The sequence below is a fragment of the Ischnura elegans genome, chromosome 1 (assembly GCF_921293095.1).
Source record: "Ischnura elegans chromosome 1, ioIscEleg1.1, whole genome shotgun sequence".
NCBI lineage: Eukaryota > Metazoa > Arthropoda > Insecta > Odonata > Coenagrionidae > Ischnura > Ischnura elegans.
Window position 1 is genome coordinate 124137048 of NC_060246.1, and position 14045 is coordinate 124151092.

At 39.6% G+C, this 14045-nt stretch overlaps 1 protein-coding gene across 2 annotated transcripts in view; it reads right to left on the reverse strand.

The window, feature by feature from the left end:
* Positions 1-14045, reverse strand: part of LOC124169252 — a 512664-nt gene that overhangs the window by 333978 nt on the left and 164641 nt on the right. Inside the window, exon 1 of one of the 2 annotated variants that reach the window (XM_046547832.1) lies at positions 7839-7983. The exons of the other annotated variant lie outside the window; for it this stretch is intronic. Within the exon in view, the coding sequence (XP_046403788.1) occupies positions 7839-7896 (58 nt within the window). The 5' untranslated portion in view covers positions 7897-7983. Of the gene's footprint in view, positions 1-7838; positions 7984-14045 lie in introns of those variants that run through there. 2 annotated transcript variants of the gene reach the window in all.

Sequence of the window (14045 nt, forward strand, 5' to 3'; positions counted from 1 at the left end):
ACAAAACTAACGTGAGAGCTGACAGCTACTTCTCATGAGTTAGTGGTAAAGAGTAAGGTACAGCGATTAGGGGGAAATTAGGGAGAATCGTTCTTTGAGAAAAGGAACCGCTAACAAAAGTGCAAGCATCAACGAGCTAAGTGACGCGAGGCCAAAGACCAGGGGAGAAGTGGTTATCCGCTCCGCATGATTTCATCATCGGCTCATGTGGGAAAGGGTTATGCCATCAATTTTTCGCCACGAATAGCTCACATATTAGGCCACGAATCTAGTAAATGAAAAATATCGATCTTTTTATTTATGGAACACTATCTTAATCGAAAATAACTAAGCGGTAAGCAAGTTCCTCAGTTTATTCGTGATTCAAATCATTTTCATAATTAATCAAAAACACTCGAAAAAGCCACAGAAGTAGGTGTAATTCGCATGGAATAAGAATTTTTTATTTCATATGAATTAACCTGCAGTTTTAACCCTCCGTTGGTCGCGCGGCGTCTACAAGACTCCAAGCCATTTTCTTAATTTTTCCAAATACTAGTTTTCTCTCTTTCAGAATTAACTGAATCCCTTAATTTCCAAATAAAAGCCCTTTTATGACATATTTAAGAAGGGACTTATTTCGCAATGACTCAACCCTTTGGGAACATGAAAGGTCTCTTCGGATAAGATACTATCAAGGAAAGCCGTTACCGATAGAGCATTGATTTTCAAAGCACATCCAACCATCTCAGACTGAAAGTTACACATCTGCTGATCGTATAAAAGCCGTAAACAAATTACTTTGCCGGCAGCAAGCACAAATGTTCGGCATTGATGGTTGAATCAGCCGAAAACAAGTGAAGATGCCGAAGTCAACACCAAGATAGATGAGGGATAATCTGAATAACTAGGCCATAGGTAGTGAACGGATCGGAATGTAATATGAGACAATAGTTTTTCATAAGTCAATAGTTTTGATGAGTGATACTACTTTGGTAGAAAGTACAAGAATCTGAGGCGCAAGAAATAGAAAAGACAAAAATATGTGACAAAACAATAGGAATGAGGATACAAGAAAATGAATACACCGAAAAATGAAGTTAGAAGTCGTAGGCATGAAAAATGGAAATGTTGAAGCAGAAAAATCTCTTGAAGTGGCATGATCAGTGTGTAATAAGCAAGAATAAACGATGTTTTAAGTTAATTAAAGAATAGAGGGGAAACATATTATCACGGCAACAGTTACTAATGACATATTTCAAAAATTGTTATGACAACTCTACTGACATGGACGCCGACTTGCACAAAATATTGGGGGTCTCAAACCGGGGATCTTTCTCCGGGAAATTTTATAAGTAGTGAGTTTTAAGTTTTTAAGAATTTTAGAAGAGTCATATGATCAATATTAGAACAGTGAGAACTCCAATCTCGATATCTGGACACTCCGGGGAAAATCGACAAGCCTGACACTTTTTTCCTCACACCCATAACGAATTATTGAGGGGGCTCGGGCCCCCTCAAGCCCCATGGAGTCGGCGCCACTGTCTACTGATACAATGAAGTTAATATAGCTTAGGCCACACATGGAAAAAGTGAACGTCGAATTAACCAAGGATGAGTTAAACGGCATACAAGATCAATATAAATCTGTAAAATTGAGTAAATAAGAAGAATATGGAGATAAAAGAGGTTTAGGATAGGAAGAAAGTATTAAAATTCTTTCTTCATCCATGGTAGGACTAAAAGGGAACTCTTCTTTAAATACTATGTCGAGTAACATTTCGATATCAAGGACCAAATATGGAGAATAGGCAGGAAAACAAAATTCAGAGAAGGCCAGATATAGACGGGGATAATACAGAATGAGGAAAATGTACAGGACAACTGGGATACCTTTCTGAGAACCTTCTTTACGAGGATTTGAAATTATCAGAATACGCCATTCGAAATTACTCGTTTCCTTGAAGGCTAAGATGCTTAAAACTGCGGCGGACAGTAGTCATTAGCTGGGATCGAAAGAGATTAATAACGTTATACTTAGAAGAAAATAAAGAATGCGGGAATCGCAAAAATAATACGAGATAAACAAAATAACAGTTAATATTTAAAGCCATGAGTCAATTCATGCGTAGCTGTAGGTGAATCCAACCAGAGGAAAAGATAGCATACCTCGATTATAAAGAAGTTATATGATGGAATAAAGTATATATGGGATTAATTGAAAAAAAAAACGGTTCTTGAGTACCTGCACAAAAAAATGACTTTGTGCTATCACGTCAAAAAACATTAGAACAAGAAGCACAGAATATTGAAATGAAAATAATTCTCGTGAAATGCTTTGATGACAGTTTCGTATGAAAAGCGTAGGATCGAGTTTTGGGATTATAGGGGACTAGTGAGTGGCGGAGTGATAAGGGTAGTGAACCCAGAACTGTAGCCGCGGTAAAAATAATAATGACTCTTTTGAGTCCGCATTCTGCCCGGATATCCGTTCCAATTACTATTCAGATATCTCTTTGATGTCCTAACAAGATTTTACTGCAGTTAGGCATTGATTCCATTTCCATACGAGAGAGGGAGAGAAGGCATTGGGGGTGTCGTCACGAGAGAGTAACGCCCTCATCGGGAACAATGCACGCATGAATCCCGATGCAAACAATTTTACCCATCGATGAAATAGGGGTCGCAAGCATTCCATTGTAACGCGACAACGGCAGCCCATAGCTCCTACTGTAAAAAGAATGTTACGCTTCTTTCGCCCATAAAGCATTTGACATATTACTCACCATTGAATTGTTCCAAGAAAGACTAATACATAGGAGATTTGACCCATCGTAATGGACATCTAAACACTACCTACGTACGTAGTACAATAATCAAGTGATAGTTTCATTCATTGTGTGGCAAGTTAAAAAAATAACAAGAAGACTCACTGTACGTGTCATCCTCCATCAGTAGTTTTTTCAACAAGGAAAGGAATACGTAGGGAAACCCACAGCTGCCCAAGGGAAACGGACAGCTGCATACGATCACCAATGAAGTAACACGATAGTAATCTAATGTATTACAAGTACAGACCAAAAACAGAGACGACAAGGTTTCTTTGTAAAAATTTGAGGTACTAAACCACACTTCAATGTATTGGGATGGACGAATCAAATCGTTATTCTTAGGCTGAAGAAACTCCAGTGATTTAAAAGGATTAGATTGAGTGTGGGCTAACAAAACATGAAAGAGGGATGAGTAAAGGATAGTGACGGAGCAAGCCTATGTACTTGATCCATCAGACGTACAGAGGGAATGCGGCATTGGGATATAGTCAAATACGAAATAATTTACGGCATGATTTAGATCACGCAGAAAGCATATCTTCCTGAATTTCACTTTACATCCACCATATTTTTATCCCACAAAGGTTTTAGAATTATATAATTATTCATCCACATAAAATAGGCACCTACCCCAAGAAAACGCAACAGCGCAATGACAAAAAATATTTCATGCTTTAATAATTTCGGCAGTTAATAACTGCATTATTCTGGTATGTAGCATGAAAACTTGGGAATAATGAGAATTTTACGTCCCTCAGGATAACCTAAAGCTTAATTTACTTCAAAACAGGAATTTGGACAACGTAAACCAAACGAATTTACTCGAAAAAAAAACTGAATTTAAAAAATTCACTCAGAGGAAAATAAATAAAGTACGACAGGGAGGAAGGCGAGGGTAATTAACGATTGAGCAAAACAAATGAAAAAAAATACTGAGTCATAGAGCGTATCGATCACGATGTGTAAAATAATCATTTTTTAATTTTACAATTATGAAAAAAAAATTCAATAATCATACATAAAAACTCACTTTTTCTGTAGTTATAACATGTGCCACTAGTATCGACAACAAGTACCTATCCCACCAAATTTTTTCCAAAACTACCACTGTCACTATCATTCTGCTAGAAAATTGGTTTCCTTTCCCGCCCGGTATATCACCCGCAGAAACGGGGGAAATTCAAATGCGTACTTTATGTTAGCTACAAAGATTGTCCCTCGCCCAACAACCTACCCCAAGCGTATTTTGAGCTGGTAAGTAGTTTAAGGGAGCCCAGGGGTTTGCTTAGAGGAGGCCCAATTAAATTCCATAGAAGGCTACATTACGCCACTACGCTAATTTCTGGTCCCACTTCGATCGCGTTTTAATCAGCTTTCAAAAATGTCCGCGGTGCAGTGATGAGTTCAATGCGATCCACTTTTTTCCAATATTTTGCAGTATGGTCTTCGACATTTAACATTCCTAATTTTACCTTATTTCCAGCGTGAAACTAGGATTACTTAGCCGGTCAGCGACGCGAGTAGCGACTTATGCAAACCCAATTAAATGCGCGGTCGGTGACAACACATTTAGAACCTACTTGATAGAACCTCTTGTAGTATTCGTGGAGGGAGCATTCAATATCCTTAAAATTGACGTTCTACTTAACTATCGCGCCTTTCTTATCCCCACCCTCCACACCCTTCCCTTCTCACTCTCCTTTCCTTCGATGCTTCGCACTTGCTCTTACACACGCGCAAATCTTGAAATGTGCTCCAAGCCCATCCTCTCTCGTCACAAATTACATGAGGACAATATTATCTAGATACGGAAAGCAGCTAAGTGTTAGCTTCTTTTGAAAGTATGAAGAATAATGCTAAATGCTTTAAAAAGCATCTCTATATGCCATTTTCAGTTTATCTTGCAAACCAGAAAAAGTATTGATGCAACTATTTTTTTCTGTATTCCTTTGCGTTATTTAGCTATTTTTAAACAGTCTCGATGACACATAATTTATGCTCCGAAAGTAGTCTCCCTAAACTTCTCAAATTTTCTAATGTCTTTACCATTAATACACGCTGCATATATTTAAATTCATTTTCGTGGATACTCCAGCTACTGTTAATCTTGTATCAATTAAGTCTGCTACTTTCGCCATCTTCACAACACTAAACCGCATCCCAAAAGGGGACTGATATCCTTTCTTAATTCAAATAAAAAAGTTCTGTAAAAGAACTGGTCAGTCTTCCTAGGAAAGCTAATGTGTCTTCAAGTACAACTGAATCCAAATACGTAAACCATATAATATGATATTTGACTGTATATTTTTCTTAGAAAAAAACTCTACGTGGTATTTCGTATTTTGAGAAGGTAATCCGTCGGATGTTGTCGTTTCGTAGAGACTTGCGAAGTCTAATTCGAGGAGACGCTTCCAATACGCAAATTATGCCATTCCACAGATTTGGGACCTTATCGAGACAATAATGTTGAGGGATACCCACTATTCCGTCGCATATGGATGACGAATGAATGGGCATTATTTCCCTTGCTGGAATTCCCTCGTCGGCTAAAGAATAAAAACCCACTGTAAAGGAAACCTATTTTTCCGCTAAACGATAGTGGCGGCACAAATTATCTTGGGATACTTTTTTCCCCATAGCACATTGTACTTTCGCAAAAGCAGATGTAGTAGGCTCACGGCTTCCATAAAATATGGTATGTTTCATTCCCAAAATTGAAACGACATATCCCATTATTCTTCCAAACTTCCTTTCTGTTTCACTAGGTAGGTAATTACACTTAGTTTGTTCGCGACAGAAAAGCACCTTATGTAGTGCTTATAAAAGTATCCTCCCACAAGGAAATGTAATTGAATAGAGAAGAGAAGGGGAGAAGGAGTATTGACTGGAAGTAGATGGGTCGCAGCAAGATTAAATTCATATAACATGAGAAATGGAAAAGCAGGCGTGGAAATCAACTCGTCGAGATAACGGGAAACACTTGGGTGGGGCACTATTCTCAGAAAACCTATCGCGCACCAAGCATAATAGAAAAGAAATTTTAAAGCTTTCAGTAATATTACTTAGTGGCAACAGCAACCTATAGCATTGATTTAATAGAAAATTTCTTAAGAATACGGGAGAATAAATCATTTTTGTGTCTCAAGTAAGGTATGGGGCGTCAGTTCAGTCCCCAAGTCAATTGTAAAACTTAGGACAATTTTTAACTGACTAAGAAACAAAGAATAATAAATTAAAACATGAAGAAAATGGAATGATACGACGGGGGTCGTCAAAAATATCTTTCCTCGACCAATTACGAGGGCAGATTCACTTACTACTTGTCCATTATCCTCGGCCAAGCAAGCATTAATTAAATACCCAACTGGTAGATAATAACAACGGAGAAGTTAAAGTATCCGGCACCAATTTTTGAAACATGAAAACTAGGGTACCGTAAACGTGGGTTTCTATGGCCCTGCTGTCCTTCTTTGGTCCAAACTGAGAAAAAAATACAGCTCAATTTGATTACCTTTAGGGAACAGTTTTTCGACTGATCCCAGCAGTTTCCACTAGGATGCGACATCAAGCTTTTAGCGATGTACTCGAAGCATTGACTGTTCACTCCTTGGATTAGCACTATTGGTTTTCTATTCTTTGTGCAACCACGTGTTTTTCTGTGCTCTTAAAGTTTTGTTTGTGAAAATAGCTCTACATCTGTTATAAGTCTGGAAAGTATCTAAATATAAGCACTATTATATAGTTATGACATTGTTATCGTTGAGATTTTAATTAGTAATAAGATTTTTATGTACAAATTTCAAAATAGCAACATATCTCCTAACCTCAAAATTAAGATCTACTTTGGCCCAGCTTTTTCCTGAGACAAAGTAGGTTGTACTTTTGCCAAAATTGTTTTTTACCCATTATAAATCTTTTACATGCATGTTGTGTTCTTTTTTTCTGAGTCAAAGTGGGTAGTAGGCCTACATTTTAGTGTTTATTTATCATATCTGTCCTGTTTTCGGCTACAGCTCTTTCGCTGGTATAACCGAATAAATGTATAGAAACTTATTTTAAACATTTTAAAATGTCATTATGTAAATATGAATCACCATGTATCACCATATGTCGGCATATATTCATTTATTCAATTTAAAAAAATACTGTAATCAACATGCTGTGTCCGTTGGGGGTCACAGGATAAGTTACGTGAAGAACGACCGTAGGCTTTCCCGGCGTATAGAATCGTGGACAGTTACTCGGCAATCCAACGGGTCGGGTTCTCCAGCTCCATCTCGGCCGAGGTTGCGATGTAGGTAGTAACCTTCCACGTTAAGTTATGTACCTCTATTATATTTTCATAGATAAGGATTTAAAAAAGGAAGCTATTTTATTCAATTATTTTAAAGTTAAATATGTAAAAAAATTAAAAATATAACAACACTAACAATTTAATACATTTTTACTTTCCTTAAAACAAATACGTTTAACTTAAACCGCATCTAAAATGTGTTTTTCTATTAAATTTATTGCTTTACCCTTGAATACAAGTCTTTCTTTGGCCCTATCTATTCTTAAAATGCTTTAAAGCGGCTAAAATCACCTTGGGCCGAAGTAACCTGAGATGCTAATAAGGACATTAAATCGTGAAACATTAAAAGCGTCAATTTCCGAAATGAGACAGACAAGTGGAATTCATTCGGCGCAAATAATCATGGAGCATTTAAAAAATATTGTACCATAGTATACCATCATAAGAAATCTATGGCGATCATTGCTAAAGACAACAGCATTTTCAAGGAACAGGCTAGTTTTTTTTTTACCAGCGTTGATGGTATGAAGGACCATTTGACCCTGACTTAGTGGTGCATCATTTCAGAAAACTAATAGTTCAACACACGAATATTACATTTGCATGTTGTCCCCTAGAGTCAATGCTGCCAAAATATAACGGTATAATAAATAATAATAATGGAAAATACAAATAAATAATAACGGAAATTCTCTTTTAATCAGCTACGCACAAATGACGTGTACATAACTCACCAGAATTCGAAGAGACGAACACGCAGGTTAGGAACATAAATCCTAGCACGTGCGACATAGCAGCAGGACGTTGAGAATCCAAAGCTGTGTTGATGAACAACTTGAAAACTCTCTTGAACCACAAAAACGAAACGAACAGCGCGCGTTATCGATTTGGAATTCGCTACATCCAAAAGGAGCACATTGCGAAAAGGTAGGCAAAAAATTAACACAGTCAAATACCACACACACCTTGCTACTGGGAGGTCGGCCGCACGTGCACTAAACCTTTAGTAGCCCGCCCGTTGCCGCCTCCCGAAAGGCACTGATGACGCATGCGCACTGGGGCGAGGGAGACGGCAGCGCAACCAGCGGCGAAAAGAGGGGAGGGAGGGAATATTCTCCTTTACTACTCTGATTGTGAATTGCTTCCGATTTTTCTGAGTGATCACATAAAATCCATTGTGGGTGCCCTATATCAGCCATTCCATTAGTATGTCTAGAAAGGATTTGGTCGGTTTAGAAAAGTTTAGACACGAAGATGGGTCGATTCCACCGAGTGGAAAATTTAAAATATGAATTTAATTTACTTATAGCTTGTATTGGCAACCTTTTCGCAACTGCGAGCTGAATATTCCCAATTACACAGGTCTTAATGGAGCCTTATATGCCAGTATTTTTGAAATATTGTTTTGAAAGGTATACGTTTTTAGTACTCGCTTAACGAAATCAATTCAGCTTCGGAAATGCTATTAAAATAACACAGAGTTGCAGAATACCTTGTATTTATCGATTTTAGAGATTACATAAATCTGTGGACTTAATTTCGCCCTGATTTCGTTGGGCTAATATTAAATGCTTAAATGGTTCAAATTTGAGTTAAGCCTCCAGGCATCCCATTCGTGCATTTAAAAACAATCCCGAAATACAATGTGGCATGAGAAGAAGAACCCCCACTCTGTCCCGAAAAGAGAAAGTTACATTTACATAACTGGCTATATACAGGCTCTGCTCTCATCTAACTTTACCAAACCTCGCGCTGAAACACTCAGTGACTGACTTAGCAGAAAATAAGTGAGACGGTGAAACACCAATATGATTTTTGAGGAAAATAACGTTGCAACTAAATATTGCCTTCAAATTTATACTCTAGGTAACAGAATCAACAGAATTTGAGCGTAATTCACTTTGGTTGCTGATTCTGGAGTATATTTTTTAACTTCTAAGATCTGAGTCCTTTGAAACCGTAGCTGGAAACCCAAGGACAAAAAATCCTTTTCTTTACTATAACTACCTCCTTAATCAACATTATTATTCACCTGTTAATCCGATAATAAAAATGGAATATGTCTTTTATCACCAATCACCATAATGAATTATCTATCGATAATTGGGGATATTAATACTTTGCAAAAATTCACTCCCTTCTGTCATATCGTGTCAGAATCACCAATCCCACACCTTATTCCCTCGGGCGAAAATTGAAGGAAATGTGAAATCATGTATAGTTAGAACAGGGATTATTTTCTCTCCTTGCCTTAACAAAGTTGATAATGTGTTTATAGAAATAACATTTTTACAACATTTTTTGCCTATGGTAATCTGATTGTGAACATGCATAACTCAAGCGACTTACTAGCTTAAAGACATGAGTACTGCCCTATATTAAAACACTGCCTATGCCCTCTAACTAGAAACTTTGGATACCTTCATAAATGTTGCATAAGTATTGAATTCACCGCCCCCCGATTTATTCTTTGAGGGCTTTACCTTTCAACCTAGGCTTCTATCTTTTCTATTCTAATCGCTTTATTTGAAGTTAGTGTAACCGATTGTGAAGGGGGTACCATGACAATGTTAAACTCGAAAACTACAAATATCTTATTTCTTCCATCAGGTTCTAAAAGTCACATCGGCTGTGGATAAACTCTCAGGCTATAAGATTGGGTTTCTTTTTTTAATTCTCAGCTCTTTTAACTTCTTTCCCTCTATCTAAATCGCGCAGAATACTCTTTCTTTCCTACCAGCACTCACTCGCTGGGGACCTTTAGTCAGTCAATCAGGACACGGATCAGTTGCTTTTCATAAGGTGAAACGCTTTTCCCTAAAAGCCAATTTTGAATTCAAACTTCTCCACTTTCAGTTTCATTTCTCACCCTTGGAATTTTTCTGCAAGAGATCATTTCCTTTCATTCCTTCAACAAACTTCTTTCATCCCTTCTTTTGCAAGATCTTTTTAAAGGTGGCCCACCATCATTATTGAACAGGTTTCCATGAAAATACCACTCATACAACTTCGTATCAAAATATATATTTTTGACGTGGCAAGCCATAACAAGCAAAAATTCAACTCATTTCAGACTTAACTGCGTGAAACCTTTCCGTACTGGAGAATGAAAGAATATACTTTTTTAGGTTCACGGATATATTTAAACAAGCACGACTCGGGTTTCATATTATAGTTACATCCAGTGGCGCCTACTCCATGGGGCCTGAGGGGGCCCGAGCCCCCACAAAAATTCGTCATGGGTGTGAGGACAATATGTGGTAGGCTTGTAGATTTTCCCTGGAGTGTCCAGATATCGACATTCGAGTTATCAGGGTTCTAATGTTGATCATATGACTCTTTTAAAATGCTTAAAAAACTTAAAACTCACTACTTGTAAAATTTTCCGGGGCAAGATCCCCAGTTAGGGCCCCCAATATTTTTTGTAAGTGGGCATCCATGGTTACATCGTCAACTGACCTTGACCTGGCGATGTTTTTTATGCTATAATACCTGGGTCATGCTTTTTAAAATGTATAAGTGAACCTGACAAAGTTCATTCTTTCATTTTCATTTAACAAAAATTGATAAAATATAATAGCTACCACTTCTTCCGCAAAAGTAAATATTTGGTTATTAAATAAAAATGCGGTCAATTACCTGAGCTCCCTCTATTCATTTAAAAATTAGTAAATGGATAGCAAAGAAAATTAACGACGAAAAAAACCACCCGCATTCGCCTATTCACTCACAAGTGCACAGTAAGTGAACTCGGAAGTAACCGCTCACATTTAATGAGTTATTGACGTGGTCTCGCTTGTGCTGTCGATCGTTAACTTGCTCAGGAATAATCACTGAAGGAAGGGATGGATCATAAGAGTGTACAAAAAAACTAACCCTTGATGCGCAAACACAGGGAATAGTGAAGAAAGCAGTGAAATAGTAAAAATTAGTTAGTGGCGTAATCAGGTCATCTGCGAAAAGACTAAGGCCGTAGGTAGAATTCTCACCACAGAGAGCTCGAGAAGTAGGCGGTGAATCGATAAACGAAAACATAACGGATCTCTTTATTTTTCGAGCACTATAATAATCGATAAAAATGTTTGAACGAGCCAATTCCTTCAAGCTTAATTTCACTGCAGTTATTGGTGCAATACTACATCTACATACTACCCCGCAATCCACCTCAATAGGCGTATGGCGGGGGGTGTGACATCAGCCGTTGCTAAATGAAAAGGAAATGCACAAAAACGTTCCACATAGAATTTATTAGTTTTTATTGTTCGGGGAAAAACGAATTACCATACTTATCCGCTCGGTCCTTTTTAATTTATCGTTTCTGTCTGACCTGGATACATAGCAGCTGACCAATGGTAACGAAACCCTTGGGTCGGGTTCGCGGGATACACTCCTGGGGCGAGGACTATAAGCGATTAGCTTTTCTCCTCTGCCCCCAGAAGGGGAAGGACGGGAAGGAACAAGGAAAGGAGGCGCCGCCGCGATAGGAGCCCGACGACGCCTCCAAGGAAAGGACGGGGAAGGAAGGAAGGGACGAGGAATCCTGCACCGTCACAAGGCGGGCAGGTCCTACCATCAGCGAAACCGTGCGTACGCAATTGATATTCTAACGACCTTAGAGGATTATTCTATGAGGAAGAATAATCCAACGATCAAATCGTTAGATATAGCAGCTGACCAGCTCTCGTAGAGTGAGGTTGTGTTTGCCGTGCGCTCCTGAAACCGGTTCTTCACTGACCGACAGCGATCACCTTGGGCTTTCACGCCGTTGCTTCCGTTTTTCTTAGTGTAGTGATTTTAGTGTGTACTTCTGCTAATCATATTTTGCGAAGTAGTAAGAGTAGTAAAAGTGTAATAGTGAAGTAGTGTTGTGAAGCCGCCTGGTCCTGTAGTTGCTGCTGTGCCTGCCACGCGACGGGGAAACGGATAAGTAGTCGCTGACCAACTTACTTGCTTTTAATTTCTCTTCTCTCTTCCATATTTCAAGTTGCCATAATTGCTTGTAAAGATTGCCTAGTTATAATACTATTAGGACTTATTGACAGATTTAAGGTATTAGTGTTAATTCCTAAAAGTTACTTGATCCTTCATTTGTGTGCGAGCTCTATCATTCACCCTTGTTCTTCATCATTATTACCTGTCTTAACTAACTCGTTTAGAAAACTAACTTCCTCTTACGCAATATTTGTATCATTATTATCGATTTCTGTAATTTCATAGCGTTTTTATTAAGCCGATAAAGCCCCTAGAGTAGTATGGCTGGCCGATCTTCCGTCACCAAGATCAAGAGTAAGGCGAAAAGCGACCTTCTTGAGGCACGCGTCACCGAACTCGAGAAATTAGTGGCAGAAATACACGCCCGGGTAACGGGTTTTGTGGAAATCCCACGGTCCGGGGATCGTAGCGTCCCCTCTACGGGTCCGCGCAATTCCAAGGTGGAGCAAGCAAGCTCGGGGGCGGCAGTCTGCGCGGAGACCTTGGAGAGGACGGTGCAGTCTTCGGGTCGGGGGATTACTCATAACCTGAGGCCCGAGTGGGTGGCTGTACCCCAAGGGCGGGGGGCGGTGGCACGGCCAAGTCGGGGAGTGGGGGAAGCGAAGGCTAACCCCATCCCCGTTCACAACAGCTTCGCGGTTTTGTCGGAGGACAATTCCGGGGAGCTAATTGGCGAGGTCGTGAAGGAACCCCCTGTCGCGAGGGATGCAGCTTCGAGAGGCAGCCGGAGAGGGAGGGTGGGGATTGTTCTGTTAGGGAGTTCCAATGTCCGGCGGATTTTCCCCCAGTTGGAGAAGAGGGCAAGGAGAGACGGAGCGGACCAACGGGTCTCTTCCTGGTGTATACCAGGAGGTCTTGTATCCCACACTACGGCGGCGGTAAAAGCAGCGGTGAAGGACACGGGCTGTTCTAAACTGCGGGTGGTGGCCCATGTCGGCACTAATGATGCCTCCGAACGCAGAGCTGATGAGATCTTAAATTCCTTCAGGGATCTAAGCTCGGAAGTGGAACGCGTTCGGAGGGGCACTGGTGTCAATATGCGACTGTCCATCTGTAGCATTGTTCCACGGACGGACTGCGGCCCTCGAGTTTGGGACAGGATTTCCTGGATCAACAAGAGGCTGTGGGAACTCTGTGTGAGCATTGGAGCAGAGTTCGTGGATCTTCGGCCGGTGCTTAGATCGTGCCGGGCTCCCCTCAATTCGTCTGGGGTGCATTATTCCAAAGAGGCGTCGGAACGGGTGGCTTGTAGGATTTTTGAGCACTGTAGGTATTTTTTAGACTAGAGGGTAGGTCATCTAGCGGGGTTATCAAAGATTTAATTGAACGTAGCCTCCGAGGAAATCCGCAATGCGAAATACACAAGAAAGTAAGCTTAGAAGCGTTAACGCCGGACAATAGCGTCATTATTCCCAAAACGCGTGCTCCAGAGAAAGAAAAAATATCAAATATTATTAGTACTGCCAATAAAATTCTCCCGCTGAGTATACAAAAGCCTAGAAAAGAACCAACCGAAACTCTAACTACAAAATATGACATTAACCTTGTTGTAGTTAATTGCCGTAGCGTAAAAAACAAGCGCGCCGAAATCGAGCATATTTTTCAGGACGCAGACGTGGTCATGGGGACAGAGAGCTGGCTTACGGAAGATATAAGTGACAGCGAAGTTTTTCCTCCAGAATATAAAATTTACAGATGCGATCGACGCAATAGAACAGGTGGCGGAGTTTTTATTGCAGTTAAATCCCATTTACAAAGCGCCGCCCACGAATTAATTGACAACGAAATTGAAAGCGTATGGTGTACAATTAAACAACGAAACAAAAGGAGTATTCATGTTTGCTCTTTTTATAGACCGCCGAACTCCGAAGTCGATATTATGTACCTTCTAGAAAATTAAATATCCGCATTTACTCAGAGAGACAGTAAAGGTGTAATAGTAATCGGGG